The following is a 19,813-nucleotide window of genomic DNA, read 5'->3' on the forward strand; positions in this document are numbered from 1 at the left end:
GGCTAGTTTGGCTGTCAGTGCTTCCATCGCGGAAAAGTGATGCGCGGAGGATAGGTGGAAGTTTAAAGTATTTTTATGGATAATGGCAATGCCACCACCTTTGGACTGATTAGAATTACGGTCGTGTCTGATAATGTTATAACCTGGGGGGATGGCCAGGGAGAGTAGAGGGCCTGAGGCTACGTGAAGTCAAGTTTCGGTGATTGCTATGAAGTCAAGGTCAAGGTCGAGGATGAGGTCCGCCACTTCTAGAGCGTGTGCCGTGAGTGATCTGACGTTAATTAATGCACCCTTGATATTACTCGTGTTGGGGAGATTAGAGCGGGGTGATGATGGGTTTGGAGAGGGTGAGGACGAGGAGGAGGTCAGTGGCTTTTTGTTAAGATGCGCCGAGTGGTGGGAAGCGTGAGTGAGTCGCGACCCAAGTCTGGCATTTCTCAGGGCGATAGAGCAAGGTATGTTTGGTTGAGGTCTAGATGCAAAATGTTGGATCCATAGGGCTGGGTTGTTGAGATAAAGGTTGGTATGGTCCGCAAGGGATGGCATGGTGATGGAGTGGTATGGAAGTGTGTAGTGGGGGGGCAGTGTTGTGGTTGGGTGTGATCCCACCAGTGTGCCGTGTAAGCGAGAGGAGGGTGGGCAGTAATCTAACAAGTAGGATACTGAGAGTGTATTTGGGCGAATCTGTGGCTATTAGGCTATTGGAGAGGGGCATGTTGGCCTGATGCAGACTAGGAGTAGATGTCTATTGGAGCTACAGGGAGGACGTTGGGGTAGATATGCTGTTCTGGGCGCTTACACACAGTAGCATGCACATAGTATTGATAAGCCCAAATGGACAGTGGCACGGTGGTCTCTAGGCGACCATAGGGCACAACACAATGTCACAGTGGTCTTCTAGGCGACCATAATACAACACAATGGCACAGTGGTCTCTAGGCGACCATAAGACACAACACAATCTCACAGTGGTCTCTAGACGACCATAAGGCACAACACAATGTCACAGTGGTCTCTAGGCGACCATGAGGCACAGCACAATGTCACAGAGGTCTCTAGGCGACCATGAGGCACAACACAATGTCACAGTGGTCATTAGGCGACCATGAGGCGCAATACAATGTCGCAGTGGTCTCTAGGCGACCCTAAGGCACAACGCAGTTGCATGGTAGACTCTGGCGACCTAGATTAGAATATTGCAATTAGTCAGAGAGGCAGCTATATAAGCTGAATGGTGTGTGTCTATCGATATTGCGGTCAGTAAACCCGTGAATGAGCACAATAGCAGGAAGTGTGACAAAGTGTAGCGTTTTTGATTGTGTTGCTGTTGTCAGATAGAGGATGAATTATTTCAGGTATTGGCGGTCACGGATATATGTATAGGCAGTGCTGTTAAGTCAAAGAACACTGCCAATTAAGTTTCATTTGCCAGGGACTTCATACAGTATGTGTGGGCTGATGGGCCACCTGGCCGACAGTGCAGGTGGTATTGGGCATTTTAGTGCAAAGCGGGAGCAAGGTTTAGAACTGATGCAGTACGCATCAGCATGCTACAGGTGCAGGAGTGCAACATGTATATCAACACGCTTTTCAAATTGGGGGAGTCACAAAGTACTTACGAGGGGTGCAGCTCGCTGTGGCCCGACGCGGGCAGGCCCTTTTCCACGCCCCTTCACCTTAGGTTGGCTTCCGCCTTCCGGTGTGTGGGCAGGCGGATGAGTAGGCGTGCCGCCAATCAGGTACTGCGTGGCGCCACATTTAAGAAATTTTCGATGTCGGAGCTGAAATGCTCGTTGCGGCCAATGCCTTTAGGTGCAGGCAAATGCAGAGCTCGGGTGCCTGGATCACGGCGGACTTCTAAGCTGTTAGCACTCGTCGGGTGAAGCGGGTACATGGGCTTGAAGGTGATGGTGTGCAGCGGCACGACAGGGTGACGGAGAGGGGGCACAAGGTAGATTCGAGCCAGTGGTGGAGGAATGAAATTCCGCTAAGCACTAAAGTCCTGTGCAGGGGCATGTAATGATCGCCATGCGCCGTCCATCGGCGAACAGGGGCAAACAGGGCCTTAGATGGCCTTCGATGAGGCCGGCTCTTCCGCCTGCTGGCGGAAACAGGCGACTAGAAACACTGGTTGCTTAGCAACCACGGGGACGCTCAGCCTCGTTGTTTGCGCCGCATCGCGCCCGACATTTTGTTTCTTTCATCTGATGTCGGCGCTGATGCAGGTATGCAACCCGGGCTGCCCAGGGTGAAATGAACTCGCTGAAGGTGGCGATTCTGTAGAGGGGCCTGAATTAGGTGGATCAGGCAATGGGTTCTCCTCGATGGGGCGGATTGCACCGGACTGCAGGTGCAGGATCGGCGTGGCTCGTCTGGTGGGCCAGAAGAGCTTCGGTGCTGTTGAGGGTAGGTGGGGGCTCCTGCCCTCGCCACGGGATGGGGAATACTGCGGATTTCAGGGGCAAACAGGGCCTTAGATGGCCTTCGATGAGGCCGGCTCTTCCGCCTGCCGGCGGAAACAGGAGAATAAAAACACTGGTTGCTTAGCAACCACGAGGACGCTCAGCCTCGTTGTGGCGCCGCATCACGCCCGACATTTTGTTTCTTTGATCTGATGTCGGCGCTGATGCAGGTATGCAACCCGGGCTGCCCAGGGTGAAATGAAGTCGCTAAAGGTGGCGATTTTGTAGAGGGGCCTGAATTAGGTGGATCAGGCAATGGGTTCTCCTCGATGTGACGGATTGCACCGGACTGCAGGTGCAGGATCGGCGCGGCTCATCTGGTGGGCCAAAAGAGCTTTGGTGCTGTTGAGGGTAGGTGGGGGCTCCTGCCCTCACCACCGGATGGGGAATACTGCGGATTTCAGGGGCAAACAGGGCCTTAGATGGCCTTCGATGAGGCCGGCTCCTCCGCCTGCCGGCGGAAACAGGCAAATAAAAACACTAGTTGCTTAGCAACCATGAGGACGCTCAGCCTCGTTGTGGCGCCGCATCGCGCCCGTCATTTTGTTTCTTTGATCTGATGTCGGCGCTGATGCAGGTATGCAACCCGGGCTGCCCAGGGTGAAATGAAGTCGCTGATCTCCATGACTCTGTTGAGTACATGTTTTTTTGCTGCATTCATTGCGTTTCAACTTTTTAAGAATCGCTCCCTACGCACTCCTGACACCCTCTTCTGTCTACTTACCTCGACAAATCACAAAGGATTCTTCAACATTTTTGAATTCACCCATCCTGATGAAGGCCGCCCTAACTACAGCTCTGCAAATCTAGTTACTTGGCCGAAACACTGTTGTGTTGACTTGTGTTTGTGTTGTCTTGCAACTCCTCATTGTACCACATATATGTGCTTCTATTTCACAATTACTGTACTTGTGTCTCATGTGACCCCTAGTAGGATGCATGAAGAATGTAATTGCTCAAAGTGGGCATCCAAATATTTTGGATTTGGATTGTGTTATTCATCTACTACACCACGTATCTTGTTTTGTTATATATCCTATGTCTCAAATGTCCATGTATATTATTACACCTACTGCGAAGAAATTAAATAAGAACCTCAGTTTCCATCAATTGATATTTGACTTTATTGAACTTCAGGAGTGGTGGGTCCATCTTTAGTTGGATCTTTTATGTCCTTGCTCAATTGTGTTGATATATGAGTGGGTGTACCTTCTAACCTGTTTCCTCTGTGGCATGCAGCAGTATCTCGTAACCTATTCAGGCAGTATGCAGTGTAAACAAATAACAAATTAATTCATAACAAACCATGAATAACAAAAAGTAACACATTTTTTTAAAGAAACTGTGTGATGTTGAGGTAAATGGTTAATCTTGTGGGGAGGTGGTTGGGGTGGGTTTTTAGCAAGGCAAAATATGGGTTGGGGGGACCCCCCCAAAAAAGAGGGGAAAAATGTAGTTATTTTTCTCATTATTTTTGTGTCGTTATGAATTCATTTGCTATTTATTTATTCGTTAAAAACACATGGAACCTTATCAGCCATGGCATATGCGGGGGCGTACCTTCTAATCTGTCTAAGTAGAGGGTAATTCTAGAGTCCTGGCAAGAGCATGAAGATGTTGGGGATTACTGGAGGCTGTGATAATTGGTGAGGACATGGATCATATTTTCTAGAATATAAAGTTCCAAAACACAGGAAGCTCCAACTACATGGATCTGTGGTTTCAAAGAAAGGCTGGAATTGGTCCGGAACCCTCTTGGAGGAAGCAACGCTCCCATGCACATGGGCCAAAGTGTGAGGACCAGAGATCAAGAGGCACTGACTAACATCATCAGGTTTATTAGTGTTCAATTTTAGCAAATAAAAGTTCATCTTGTCCTGATGGCAGCACATGTGACCAGGTTATGCATATAGCCCTGTCAGTGGGCTGCCGGGACATATCTCAACCTGGTGTAGGTGACCTAATCTATCCCAGGACTGGTGTGGGGGGATTTGGGAGTCCCTGGATCCCCAGAGTGTTTGATGATGTGCAGGGCTATTGGTACCACTGTCGCTGCCGCAATACCCATCAGCCTAGGCCCTGATGAGACCTCTTTCCTTCTTTTGCACAACACCTGAGGGTCTCCTGTGAACACCTGGCCCCTGTGAATCCTGAGCAAAATCCCAGAGCCACCAAAACCAGATCAACCAGTGGGACACTGGAATCGCAAATCCCAGAATGCATTTTGGGTGCAACTTGGAAAGCCAAGCCTGGAGCCAGGAGAATGGAGCCATGGAGAGAATAGGACTGGACTGGAACCTTATCTTCCCAAAAGGAATGTGACACGCAACAACCAACCCACCAATCCCATATGGACCTCATGGGAATGGGGGAAAACAGTCAGAGTGGAAGGAGACCGCAGGAGAACAGGAGAGACCCATACATCCTTCCCAACCCAGTTGAGAGAAGCTCAGGAAAAAGAACAGCCTGGGCACATGACGGCCGACACAAGAATTACTGCAGGGGGACGTACCAGAAGCCCTCTTAGAGACTGCGAGGGGAATTCCCAGCACCCAGGGTAATAGCTCAGCTAGCGATTGGTCAAGGGGAACAGCTGATGTAAATGTCCAATGGGAAGCCAGGAGTGGGTTTAGAGGGGGAGAACAGGGCTATAAAAAGCCAGTGATGCAGGGAGGGTGGCAGGCTTTCAGTTGAGGTCAGCAGCAGAGAAGATGGAACAAGAGACCCGCGGAAAGGGTGTGACAGATGGAGAAGGATTGCAGGGAGACTGTGGATGGAGTGCTGTGAGATAGATCCAGAGGGGAGAGTGTGGCAGGTGGAGAAGGACTGCAGGGAGACTGTGGAGTGCTGTGAGATAGATCCAAAAGGGAGGGTGTGGCAGGTGGAGAAGGATTGCAGGGAGACTGTGGAGTGTTGTGAGATAGATCCAGAGGTGAGGGTGTGGCAGGTGGAGAAGGATTGCAGGGAGACTGGAGAGCTGTGAGATAGATCCAGAGAGGAAGTGTGGCAGGTGAAGGATTGCAGGGAGACTGTGGAGTGCTGTGAGATAGATCCAGAGGGGAGGGTGTGGCAGGTGGAGAAGGACTGCAGGGAGAATGTGGAGTGCTGTGAGATGGATCCAGAGGAGGGTGTGGCAGGTGGAGAAGGATTGCAAGGAGACTGTGGAGTGCTGTGAGATAGATCGAGAGAGGAGGGAGGGTGTGGCAGGTGTAGAAGGACTGCAGGGAGACTGTGGAGTGCTGTGAGATAGATCCAGAGGGGAGGGTGTGGCAGGTGGAGAAGGATTGCAGTGAGACTGTCTAGTGCATTGAGATAGATCCAGAGGGGAGGTTGTGGCAGGTGGAGGAGGACTGCAGGGAGACTGTGGTGTGCTGTGAGATAGATCGAGAGGGGAAGGTGTGGCGGGTAGAGAAGGACTGCAGAGAGACTGTGGAGTGCTGAGAGATAGATCCAGAGGGGAGGGTGTGGCAGGTGGAGAAGGACTGCAGGGAGACTGTGGAGTGCTGTGAGATAGATCCAGAGGGGAGGGTGTGGCAGGTGGAGAAGGACTGCAGGGAGACTGTGGAGTGCTGTGAGATAGATCCAGAGGGGAGGGAGGGTGTGGCAGGTGGAGAAGGACTGCAGAGGGACTGTGGAGTGCTGTGAGATAGACCCAGAGGGGAGGGTGTGGCAGGTGGAGAAGGATTGCAGGGAGACTGTGTAGTGCATTGAGATAGATCCAGAGGGGAGGTTGTGGGAGATGGAGAAGGACTGCAGGGAGACTGTGGTGTGCTGTGAGATAGATCCAGAGGTAAGGGTGTGGCGGGTGGAGAAGGACTGCAGGGAGACTGTGGAGTGCTGTGAGATAGATCCAGAGGGGAGGGTGTGGCAGGTGGAGAAGGACTGCAGGGAGACTGTGTAGTGCTGTGAGATAGATCCAGAGGGGAGGGTGTGGCAGGTGGAGAAGGACTGCAGGGAGACTGTGGAGTGCTGTGAGATAGATCCAGAGGTAAGGGTGTGGCGGGTGGAGAAGGACTGCAGGGAGACTGTGGAGTGCTGTGAGATAGATCCAGAGGGGAGGGTGTGGCAGGTGGAGAAGGACTGCAGGGAGACTGTGGAGAGCTGTGAGATGGATCCAGAGGGGAGGGTGTGGCAGGTGGAGAAGGACTGCAGGGAGACTGTGGAGTGCTGTGAGATAGATCCAGAGGGGAGGGAGGGTGTGGCAGGTGCAGAAGCACTGCAGGGAGACTGTGGAGTGCTGTGAGATAGATCCAGAGAGGAGCGTGTGGCAGGTGGAGAAGGACTGCAGGGAGACTGTGGAGTGCTGTGAGATAGATCTAGAGGGGAGGGTGTGGCAGGTGGAGAAGGATTTCAGGGAGACTGTCTAGTGCAAGGAGATAGATCCAGAGGGGAGTGTGTGGCAGCTGGAGAAGGACTGCAGGGAGACTGTGGAGTGCTGTGAGATAGATCCAGGGGGGAGGTTGTGGCAGGTGGAGGAGGACTGCAGGGAGACTGTGGTGTGCTGTGAGATAGGTTGAGAGGGGAAGGTGTGGCAGGTAGAGAAGGACTGCAGAGAGACTGTGGAGTGCTGAGAGAAAGATCCAGAGGGAAGGGTGTGGCAGGTGGAGAAGGACTGCAGGGAGACTGTGGAGTGCTGTGAGATAGATCCAGAGGGGAAGGTGTGGCAGGTGGAGAAGGATTGGAGGGAGACTGCGGAGTGCTATGATATAGTGAAGGTTAGGTGTCAAGTCTCAGAGGTACCATTTGAATTGTTTTTGAGGGATTGAATGGAGGATGGATAGAGCAGAGTAAGAGTAGGCTTGAGACTGTGTTTGTGTATTAAGGAGGGGAGTAAAGGCAGGTGTATTAGTTGGAGTAAGGGTTGTTGGAGAGAGGGAATACCAGCAGGGAGTTGGTGGGGAGTGGAGATGGAATATAAAAAAATGGGTATAGGGTGGGGCGAGAGAGATAGCGGTACAATGGTTAGATCAGGAAGTAGACCTTGGCACGGTGAGAAGATGACTACCACAATGCTGACTACCTTAGGGGACATCTAGGACATTACGTAGGTGGGAACCATGGAGGACACCGTGGTATGGCAGGTTCAGGAAATTGACCCTGTCGGGGAGAGTCAAGGACCCCTCCTGACCTGGTGCAGGGGGCCTAGCTGGAGCCTGAGCAAAACCCGTCCCATATGTGGGGAGGGGCTGTAGAGGGAGTGCCCAGTCCTTAACAACCCACCCCCTCCACGTTCCATGTGTCCTAACCATTTCACCAACCTCTGTCGCACAATACCTCCAAACCAGTTTTCTGGCCAGCGTTCTCTTTTGTATCTTTCAGAACATCAGCTCCCACAATGCACCGTTGCACCACCAAGAGAACCTGGACTGGAACCAGGGCAATGTAATCGAGAACAAAAAGGGAATGGATTGCAATTGTTCCTGCCAAACCGAGATGGGACAGGCAACACCTGACCGAAGAACACTAGTCGGACCCCGGGCGAATACTGGGGTAAAAGAAGGTGGGGCAATAGAAAGTGAACTATGGGGGAAAACAGACTGCAGGGGAAGCAGGAGAAACACAGACCTCCTGGCCAAACAGAAGTGGGAACATATCTAAGCAGCACATTAAGGACTCCACAAGGAAAAGGAGCAGCCGGAATGGGTTCAAAATGGAGGGGAGCTGGGAGGCATTTAGCTCCTGCTTGCAGACAAAAAGAGCATGGTTTGCTTGATACCAACAGCTACCAGGAGCTACTTTTAGCACCCAAGCCAACTGATGGTGAACAAATGTACCTACATAAATTTAACTGTGCATTTGGGACAATCGATAAATAAACATTAGTACACACCTCTACAACACTTAAAGCATAAGTGGTCATACATGATGGACAAAATGATAGGTTTGCATCTTACGTTTAAGTAGGATTTTCAGACCGCTATGTACTAGCTCCCTGTTCCCCAGTGGTTGCTCCTGCTCACTGGGTAATGCTGGATACTGTTGCGAGCCAGAAGAAGGACACTCGGAGGACATGGGTCACAATATTTTATTAAAGTAAAGTTATAAGGCCTAGCTTTCCCTATCACTATGGGTAGTCCCTGCCTATCTTACTAACTAAGGTGCTCGTCGGTCTTGCGTGAATGTCCAAAGAAATAACACTGCTGTCCAAAACTAGCCTAACTGACCCTGCCACTATGAAAACTAACTTGGATCAGGAGAATGAGTCCCTTCTCATGAGAGTACTCCTAGTACCAGTCGAATATATGCCTCTGGATTAATACAGCATCCTCAAATAGTCTCTTGTGATTTCATAGATTAGTCTCTGTAACCCTTCAAAGGGAGTAGTGGCTCTTCTCTTCTCCTTGCAAATCCCTTTTGAGAATCATTTATAAGATCTAGTTTCCTGTTTTATGATTTCAACGTATTCTTGGAATATGTTATAGTTCTGGTAGGCTTTCCATCTTTGGTAATTGTAGTTCTGCTTGTTGGGGCCTACTTGGCCTTGTACATACTTCAATTGAATAGTTCCTCTGACCACCTTTTGCCCTTTGAAGTAATACGGTAGACTGGTAATGGCCTATTTGGTAGCCAGAGCCTCCAACTACACGCTTGCATCGACTAGTTCTTGAGTGAACAATTTCCTGCTGGTGTACAGCACTGGATGCTTTCACCCATCATGCAACTGTGAGAGTACGACTCCCAGGCCCACTTTAGACGCGTCTATCTCTGAGATAAACTCACGGTTGAAATTTGGCATTGTCTGAACCGGTACATTACAGTATCTGTTTTAGCTCATCAAAACCTTTCTGATCATTGCAGGTCCAAACAAGCTTATTCGGGTGGGAGATTTTGAGCTCATCTGTGACATTGGCCATGAGGGTCAAAGTTAGGGATGAGCCTCTATAGTAGCCTGGCCAGCCCTAGAACGGCAAAAACAAACAGGGATACTTGATACTAATACAAACAAATATTTCACATCCCGACACCAACCATCTAAAGTAATCGTAACACATCAAGGTGTCTAGGAGGAACAGTTCAATATGTGAGTTGATCTACCACTAAACTAGTGCTGACCCAGAATCAGAAGCAATACATGTCCCTACAGGCAAAGGAAATGTCCCTGGGCAATGGTGGTGCAACGCCTATCCAAAAGAAAAGAAGAAGAAGAACTCTCCCCCCACTAAACTATCACTAAAACGCTGTGACTCCAATGAATGTGCACATTAGCAGAATAGTTATGAAACAACCCTAAACCAATCATATCTGTTAAAAGCACCCGATTACCCTAGGACCTGGCACTAAACCTATCCTGGGGCTCAACCTGAGAGCATGCCACTTGGTATTTTTATACGTTTATTCACCCACACTGCAGTTTGCTCAAAGAAGTGAGCTTGGTGCATGCTAAAAACAGACAAATGTGATCTCCTGGTGCCAAATCGTACTCAAAAACTGCATATGTTCCTACAAAGGCCCAGAGTTCTAGTTTGGTTTTAGGGGAAACTGTCCGTGTCACCGCCTTTGCTTTTTTGGTCGGAGGTTGTATAAGACCATTACCTACAAAATACCCTTGGTAATTTATAGCATTCTGTGCTAGGTGGCACTTTTTTGGGTTGACACGAAGCTCCACCATTTGTGAACTCCTAGAGACGGTAAAGATGTTCCTCCCAACTATTGCTATCAATCACGTCATCAAGATAAAGCCCTGCAAAGGCAGAATATGGTCTTAGTACCTTAAACATTAACCTTTTGAAAGGTGGCCGGAGCACAATGAGGGCCAAAAAGGGGGACTGTGAGTTGATCCAACCCCTGAAAGTGGTGGAGAAGGCAGTTCATTCTTCATCACTAGGGGTCAAGGGGACCTGCCAATAACCCTTTGTGTGGTCTAAGGTTGAGATGTACTTGGTGTTTGACAGCCTTGAAACACCTGTGTATAGGCGCGTTATAAATGCCATATCATAGCCTAACTTGTCGATCCTGGGCATTGGTTAGTTATCAAAGACCGAGATGGAATTCAGTCTCTGGAAATCAATGCAGAACCGCCAAGAACCATCAGGCATGGTGACTAGTACAATTGGGGAGGACCATGGACTTTCTGAGGGTTCTACCACTCCCAGCTTTAGCATGTTAGTATTTTGTTCTTCTAGGATTTTTCTACGCATTTCAGTGATGCAGTAAGGTTTAAGGTTTCCTGTCTGTCCATGAGGTATGCAGATGTAATGGAAAAAGTTTATAATGTTTCCCGGTTCTTCGGAAAAGACCTAAGGGAATTGGGTTAGCAGATCTTGAGGTCCAGTTTTTAGGTGGTGATTAGATTCTCTGGGATCGGATTGAGAGCATGTACTTTCTCACCCAAGATGGTCGCCATAGTGGCCGTACTCTTCTCAGCTGAGTCTGCCCTCCAGTTCTTTCGAAGGTTAACATGGTAGATCTGTGTTTTCTGCCACAGCTCAGGTTGGAAAACTAGGTAATTGAAGGGGTCCTTTTCTTTCAAGTAATTTGTATGGGCCGTACCATTTTGACACCATCTTATTCTCTGATGTAGGTAAGAGCACTAATTCTTGATGGCCTACCAAGAAAGATCTTGTCACTGCCTGCCAGTCATAATTGTCTTTCTGGTGTTCCTGTGCCCTTGAGAGTTATTGGTTCACAATCTCTCTTACCACTTTTCATATGAGATTTTAACTTCTGGGTGGCTTGGGATATTTGTAATGCTGCCTCCTGGTTTCCCTTAACATATATAGGCGTTTGAAGGGAGAGTGTCCCATTGATAATTGGTGAGTTTTCTAAACCGCAAAAAGGGCCCATGCTATCATCGGGTTCCAATTATATCCATCCGTTTTCCACCAGCTTTTGTAAGATCTGCTTTAGGGCCTGAAGTGTTCTACCATACTACCAGTCTGGGGGTGGTAAACAGAGGTTCTTATGGTTGTACCCTGATCAGTGAAGATTTTCTTCGGGAAGCCCACCCATGAGAGGAAGGAAATAAGAAGCTTCAGGATATGTGGGCTTATGTTTTTCAGGTGAAGTGCCTCAGGATAAGGAGTAGCATTATGCAGTATTGCAAGCATATACTTGTTGTCCAGCTTGGATGTTTTGAGGGTCCCATTATATAGATGGCTGTTCTGGAGAACGGTGCATCAATAATGGTTAATGGTTGCAAAGGAACTCTGGCTACCGGGAAAACGGAGGTCTTTTGCCATATGTCACAGTTGGCTACATAGGTCTTAACATCTGCATATACGCCTGGCCCCTAGAACCTATTGAGAACCTGGTCCAGACCATGGTGACCGGCATGAAGTGTGAATTAGCCAACTCCATGACAACCCTAGTATGGCTCCTAGGAATTACCATTTCGGTGTTCCTCATTTCATCTGGCTCACTATATCATCAATATAGTAGGCTCTTTTTCTTGAAGGATCCATTCTGATCCAAGCCCTGACTTTCCGGGATAACCCTTTCATAGGCCTCTGCCATATTTTGATCATTACTTTGGGCAAAGACTAGAACCAATAACATGGTGATATTGTTCCCCCTAATTCGGTGAAGGTGGGGTCAAGATTGTATTGGCTCCTCAAACCATAGGGAGCCTTGAGATGTTTGGGAAATATTGTCTAACAACTGTACAGCGGGGGTTACAGCTTTCTTGAGGATTCCCTGGGCAACGGGTTCTCCTTCCTTCACAGTATAACTCTGGATTCCTGAATTTGTGTAACACTACTTGAATCTCCCCTCGATAGTCTTAACACTTGTGTACAAGCGCAATATAAATAACATTTCAATCAAAATGTCTACGATTCCTGCTGCTACATCAAGAGAATACTGCCAAGCTAAACCGGACTTGACTGCCAACCTAAGATAGCTTGCTTGGGGCTGTGGGGAGAGCTAATCCCGGTAGGGATCAGCTGTCTTTCTCTGCTAGGTATATTGATTTATTTGGTACTAAAGAAATTGAAACCAATAGATTGGGGGAGTGGCTTTTTAGGGTAGTTTGGCGGTGGGATTCGGGCGAGATAGCATGGGTTCTAACCCTTTATCAGGTAGTTGGAATGCCACTTCTGACACCACTTGTGGTAAGTCAGACATAGGAGACGGACAGGAAGACATGATTTAAACCTGGACGCTTTAGTAAAGGAAAGAATGTCTCACATGTCCCTACAGGCATGACTATGCTTTTCCCTAAGCTTCGTAGAAAATAATAAACTAATGCATGGCAGGATATCTTACAAATATTCTGTCCTCCATCCACCCCTTTTCTACACGATTGGCTGTCCCTACTACATATGAGCTAAATTACACAAACTTCACCTAGGTACAAGTACACCCCCTTTCTTGGCTTTTGGTGGCTGGTTTCTCCCCCCACCAAATTGTGTGTTTGGTTCTCTCTTTCTCTCTCATTCCCCAGCCAACTCACACAGTTCAAAATGGGGCCTTCCCAGAGAATGTTCTTTTGGACCCAAACGCAAATGTTCATATCAGTTCAAAGAGGTTGATTCTCAATTGGAGTAACTGGTCTGGAAAAACCTACTCCTTGTTTGGCTCAACAGGCTTTGTGAATCTGTCTGGCCCTCCCTGTGTTCACCTTGAAAGACGTCTTCATGGTTGGGGTCTCCTGCTGCGGTTCCTCCTGTGTGCGACCGACCAGTCTTTGACGTAGGAACTGTTGGACGCCGGTGTGCCACGTAAGTGGCAGCTCGGTCTTCTGCTCTCTATGTGATTCTGAGCTCCTCAGGTACTCTATCTTCCAGGACTCAACAGCGCTCTGCTTGCTCCCGATTCCCTCCACCCACCACGCACTCTGTGTGGTCCCACCTACAGACTCCTCCTCGATCGGTGACATCTCCTCCTCTGCGCTCCGGTGCAGTCTCCTCTTTCTGCACGGGTCCTTGTGTATGGCTCAAATACTGTGTATTATGTTATGTTACTGTGCTTTTATACTGGGCCAGTGCCTGATCCTGGCCCGTGGCGTATGGTGCCCCTGACAGGCATGCGCCAGACTTTAGTCTACTTGGAGAATAGTGAGCAAAACTGTGGGATGCAAGAAGGGGGAGAGTGGGAAGAGAAGGGTATTTGGGAGATTGGGCAAAGGGAAGTGCTTTGTGTAAGAACGGATGTGTGTTCCACCATTTTATATGGATTGTCTTCTTGAGAAAGTTGGAGAATAGATGTGTTGCAATAGCAGAAGTAAGTTCTGGAGTGCTATGCATTAAATATCGGTTAGTCTCATGAAACAGATTCTACTTTTCTCATCCCACATAGACCCCTCCCCCTCTTACTGTATATTCTGGGACTGGTGGGAAGGCTGTAAGTGCAGGCTGCTTGCTCACTCTCATTATTTTATTTTTCAGTAAAAGCTGAGGCTACGCTCCTTCGAGAGAAGGTGAGTGACTACGGAATTGTGAATGAGTTTTCTTAGTTATCTGGGTGTGATGGGAGGTGATGGCCCCCTCAGAACCTTTGATCCTGTAGTCTGCGCTTCTATCATTGGCTGATAATCACCAGACAGCTGGACAGACGGCACTTTCTGACTCTGTTCAGTAATATGTCCAATAAACATATAATGTTATTGTTAATTTATCCAGTTAATAAAGATTCATATGCACAAAAACTAAATCCTGTTTAGGGAAAACAAAGGAAGCCTCACGCGGTGTCCATCTTTCTTCTCTGTCCATATCAGGTCTTGCTGACTCGTCATCCAGCCTCAGTTCTTCTGCCTGAAGGTAGGTACTGCGCTTCTTAAAGGGGCACTCGGGAGAGTATGGAGTTTGACTACTTGTTAACCATAATCTTACTGTTCCTATCTCCAGAAATCGGTAGTCTATACAAGGGTGTTTTAGGATGTGTCTGAAGGGCTGGTCTGTGTACGTGAATGTGGGGAGTTTCCCCCCAGACTCCATGTTCAGTGGCTTCAGTAGGTTTTGGTAACAGGTGGGTCAAGGCTCCCCTCCCCCCCCCCGCTTTCCTCACCTATTGGTGGTGTTAGACGAGCAATCCACGCCACACTCGGAAAGAAAGTGCAGTGGACGAGGAACCAGCTATCATATACAGTGGTTAGTGTCACTACTGTATATTGCTGTTAAGTTATGTACATTATTTGATGAAAGTTGGAGTAAATTCTAGAAACGTACAAGTCTCTTGGGTTAACCGCTGTACAAGTCTCTTGGGTTAAGCGCTTATAATCTCTTACCAGTTGGAGCCAATCTCACAGGGGGCTGTAGTACAAACTGAGGTTCGGTACAGTGAGTGCTCAAACATGAGGGATATGGGCGGGGTGGTTGCAGGACCACCCTCCACCACACCATGATGCAGAGCTTCTTTGGAATTCAGGCTGGTAGCTTTGGGGGCTGGTGATTGTCTGTGTTATTTGTGGACCTGGTGCAGAGCAGTTATTGGCGGAAGGGGCAATATGACCACCAGTTGACCCTTGTGTGCCTCCTTCATGGAAGGTTGGCTCTTTGAAAGTGACGCTCGCAGGTTCTCTGCTCTGGTTACAGTTACAGGCCATAGGGGAGAAGGTCGGCAGGTCCCAGGCATCGGGATCTGCTCTGGGTAGAGTTACAGGCCTCATGGGAGAAGGTTGGCAGGTCCCAGGCATTGGGATCTGTTCTGGTTAGAGGTACAGGTCTCATGGGAAAAGGACTGCAGGCCACAGGAGTCGGGATCTGCTCTGGTTACAGTTACAGGCCATAGGGGAAAAGGTCTGCAGGTCTGCAGACCCCAGGAGTCGGGATCTGCTCTGGTTACAGTTACAGGCCATAGGGGACAAGGTCCGCTGGTCAGCAGGACCCAGGCGTAAGGATCTGCTCTGGTTAGATGGGAGAAGGTCGGCAGGTCTCAGGCATCGGGATCTGCTCTGGGTAGAATTACAGACCTCATGGGAGAAGCTTGGCAGGTCCCAGGTGCTGGGATCTGCTCTGGTTAAGAGTTACAGGCCTCATGGGAGAAGCTCAGCAAGGCCCAGGCGTCGGGATCTGCTTCAGTTAGAGGTACATGCCTCATGGGAAAAGGTCTGCAGGCCCCAGGTGTTGGGATCTGCTCTGGTTACAGTGACAGGCCATAGGGGAGAAGGTCCGCAGGTCGGCAGGTCCCAGGCGTCGGGATCTGCTCTGGCTAGAGTTACAGGACTCATGGAAGAAGGTCGGCAGGTCCCAGGTGTCGTATCTGCTCTGGGTAGAGTTACAGGCCTCATGGAAGAGGGTCGGCAGGTCCCAGGCTTTGGGATCCACTCTGGGTAGGGGTACAGGCCTCATGGGAGAAGCTCGGCAGGTCCCAGGCTACGGGATCCGCTTCTGTTGATGCCTTAAGAGAGGAGAGGCTGGTTTCCAAAAAAGGGGCAAAAAGTGCATGCGTTTCACTTCCAGGTGAGCAGCCAGAGGAATCCACTTTATCCGCTGCTCAAGAGTCTGGTAACCATCGGGACCCTTGGATACACGGTGAGAACCTTTTCCCGGGGATTATGTCATGTTTGTTGTCTTACTTCCCTTTTGGCTGGTGTGAGTGGCCAGTACTTGACAGATTGTTGGTGTGGAACGTGACATGGAATATTGGGTGGATGTTGATGTGCGTTCCAGAGAGAGAGAGAGAGAGGGAGAGAGTCAGTTGGGCCTGAGTTGTAATGGATGGGGGGGCCGGTGGATGTCTCCCTGCACATATATCAACTTACCTTAACACATGTACTTACCGCTTGTATTCTTGATCTGTGGTCCCAGTAAAGACTTGTTATCCCACGTCTGGCTCGGCGTACTTCCTTTTGCAGAAGTCCATCTTATCAGATTACTTTAAAAGTCCTCAGTTATCAGTAATAATGGATACCCCAGAGTAGGGGAGCAGAGCTCACGGGAGGAGGGGAATGACTCTTGAGTTCATGGTCCTTAATTCTTCCAGGAGTGGAAGAATCGCACATATGCTCTTGAATTGAGTGACATTGATGTCTATCAGTCATGTCTTTGTTGTTCTTTGGGACATGTTTGTCGCAGTGCCTCCAGACGCCCCCACCTGTGTGTGTTTTACCTGCACAAGGAGGTGGCTTGAATTCCTCCATGCTTTGGTGGATAGGTCTCCAGCTCAGGGGGGGGGGGGGTAGGTTGGGCAGCTGTTCATGTTCTTGGTGTGACCAACACAGAAGTGGGCGATCGTAGCAGTCTTTGGTTCTCTGCTCACAGTTGGAAGTTAAATCTGGAGGTGGTTCATTGCGTTTTCCTGCCTTGTGAATTTATTATTTGTTAAATGCACTCGCCACACTGGGTGGGTGGGATAAGGTCAGGTGGGTGCCTTCTCTCTGGAATGGTTAGAAAAGGCTCTTCACCGTCTCTCCAACACCAGTGACTGGCAGGACTTTACAGACATTCAGACGCACCCTGAATGCCACAATGATTCCAATTGCTGTGGGGCAACTTCACCAGTCCTGGTGTTTAAATCTTGTGGAACAGGATGTCCTCGAAGGGTAAGCCCTCAATCTCCAGAACATTATCACTCTCCCCAAAAAGCACTATTAACATACATGTTATTTACCGGACTCCCGGCAGACTTCCAAGGTCAAATCACCCACTTACTCAGTGATAATATTAAAAAAACTACTAAAACCCTACTCCTAGGTGACCTCAACTTAGGATTCAATGATCCCAATGATCACGCCGTGATCTCATTTCTGAAGGACCTCACAGACCTGGACGTTTCCCAGAAAATATGACCCCTACCCACTCCAAAGGCAGAATTTTGGACTGGTTGTTCGACCACAACTGTGGCTCCACCATAACCTCTAACACAGTCTACCCCTGGACAGACCATAGCTGTATACAATTCACTGTCCCCACAGCTCCAAGTACTAAAACTACTACACATAAACCTGCCACTCTAGCAAGAAGCTCTAAAAAGTTCACTTCGGACAACCTACGACCCTATCTTGACATCCCGTGCTTAGCACCGCCTTCCTCGCAAGACCCAAACATCTTAGTAGATATTTTTAAGGACACCCTCACTCACGCAGTCAACTCGATTGCCTGACTAGAAGACACAAAAAAAAAAAGGAATTCCACTCAAATTCTTGGTTCACAGAAGACCTCCAAACCCTACGCAATAACAAACGGCAGGCGCAAAAAAAATAGCAATACCACCAAAGAACTGTTCAAAACTATTGCCAAAAAATACAAAGATGCCGTTTTCAATGACAAAACTGAAGCATATAATCACAGAATATCCAACGCCAACTCTCAAGCCAAAGAACTCTTCACCATCTTTAAGGAACTCACAGACACTCCTATCTCCACAGATGAGATTCTTAAAGATGAAGCTTGGTGGACTAGCATACAAGCCGCCATGCTCAAAAAAATAGACTTTATACAAAATAAAATCCTTGACCATCACTATGCCTTACTGAAACTTAACCAGCAAACACAAACACAGCCCATCAGCAGAACTATCAACGTCCCTAAATTCGCCTTTAATGACATCTCAGAAACAGAAGTCAAAGACATCCTGAAATACTTGAAGCCATCGCAATGCAAAGGTGACGTATACCCGCCTAAGATCATCAAGGAATGCGCCGAGCCACTTGCCCCACTCATTACCGCCTTCATCAATGCCTCCTTTAAGATGGGCATCGTCCCTGACCGCCTTAAAGAGGCTTGGGTGCGCCCCCTTTTAAAAAAGCCAATACTAGACCCTGCACAGCCCAACAACTACCGGCCTATAACAACCGTCCCATTCCTGCTCAAAATATTAGACGATGCAGCTCACAGCCAGATCCAACTATACCTAGAATCTAACTCCATCCTAGGAAACAGACAGTCAGGATTCCGCAAAGGGTACGGAACCAAAACAGCCCTGCTGGATCTAAAAAATCAAATGACTCAAATCTTGGACAATGGGGAGCCCGCCCTCCTTCTCCTCCTAGACCTTTCAGCGGCATTTGATCTTGTTGACCATAAAACCCTCACCGCACACCTCACACACTCAGCCCATTTCTCCGACCAAACTGTTTCCTGGATCACCTCATTCCTAGAAGGAAGAGCTATGAACGTCTTCTCAAACACAGCTAATGCAGCTCCCACCATCATACACTGTGGTGTCCCACAGGGATCCTGTGCTGCCCCTATGCTGTACAATCTCTTCACAAAGCCTCTTTTTGATAAACTTGATGCACTTGGGATCGCATATACAAATTATGCTGACGATACCCAGGTGCTCCTTCCCTTAACAGGCTCCTATCACCAAGACGCCACAGCACTAAGGCAAATCTACGCCACCATCCAAGCTTGGATGGCCTCTAATGGCCTATGCCTCAACTGGGACAAGACTGAGATTCTTATTCTTGTCCTAAAGTCCACTCTAGCCAAGCTAAACTGTCTTTACTCCAACTTCAACATTGACAACTCCATCATCCCAGTCCTATCATCAGTCAAAACTCTAGGGGTCGACATTGATGCTACACTGTCAATGAACAAGCAAGTCAGCGCTATTGTCTCTGCCTCTGTCTTAAGTATTAAATTCATCAACGCCATTAAACCATTCTTAACTAAGGAACATTGTCTCTCAATAGCCAGAGCTACCATAGGTGCAAAGCTTGACTACTGCAACGCGCTCTTAGCCGGCACCTCCTTAAAAAATGTAAACAGACTTCAAATCACCCAAAATAATTCACTAAGAGCAGCCTTAAGCATTGCAAAAAGAGACCACATTTCACAAGCAAGACAGTTTGTTCACTGGCTACCAGTCAAAGAACGCATCACATTCAAGATTCTCACGACCGCGCATAAATGCATCCACTGCACAGCTCCGCCCTATCTTTCAGACACACTCCATAGATCCATCTCTGCTAGGCCTGCCAGATTATGCTACACCAACCAACTCACTGTACCGCGAATCAACAAGGCCAAAGCAGGATGGACAGGCTTCCCATACTTAGCCCCAAAGCTCTGGAATCCGCTCCCCACTGCCCTAAGAGCAGAAACGTCTCTCCCTGCCTTTAGAAAAATCCTTAACACTACTCTCTTTAACTAAAACGCTCGCCACTACATGTTTTACAAACTCTCCTATGCAATTGTACAATAATCATGCCTGTATGTGTTTTTTCATGTGTAACTAAGTTCTGATCACTCTCTGTAACAAGCGCCACGATGCCCCCGGGCTGCTGCGCGCTCAACAAATATGAATAAATAAATAAATAAAGTGTCCCGGGGTTCGGCGGGCTTTATAAATCTCTAAATAAATAAATAAATTGTGAGCAGTGACTGTTCCTCAGGGTCCAGGACCTACAGTTCAGCAAAGGTCTCGTTCGCTTCGACATTCAGTGGATCTGTGCAGCTAGGAAGGAAAGTAAAAGCGAGTGGATGTGTTTCTGCCGGGATAGCCTAGATGGGGTGCTTGGTTTTGGTGTG

General features: G+C 48.5%; 1 protein-coding gene across 3 annotated transcripts in view; it reads left to right on the plus strand.

The window, feature by feature from the left end:
* The window catches only part of LOC138522045 (major histocompatibility complex class I-related gene protein-like), a 1,849,186-nt gene that overhangs the window by 1,802,816 nt on the left and 26,557 nt on the right, over positions 1-19,813 (plus strand). For all 3 annotated transcript variants that reach the window (XM_069635271.1, XM_069635270.1, XM_069635272.1), the window contains 2 exons: positions 13,787-13,818; positions 14,116-14,158. In XM_069635271.1, the coding sequence (XP_069491372.1) occupies positions 13,787-13,818; positions 14,116-14,158 (75 nt within the window). The remainder of the gene's footprint in view (positions 1-13,786; positions 13,819-14,115; positions 14,159-19,813) is intronic.

The sequence above is a fragment of the Ambystoma mexicanum genome, chromosome 13 (assembly GCF_040938575.1).
Source record: "Ambystoma mexicanum isolate Mex_15411 chromosome 13, UKY_AmexF1_1, whole genome shotgun sequence".
Taxonomy (NCBI): domain Eukaryota; kingdom Metazoa; phylum Chordata; class Amphibia; order Caudata; family Ambystomatidae; genus Ambystoma; species Ambystoma mexicanum.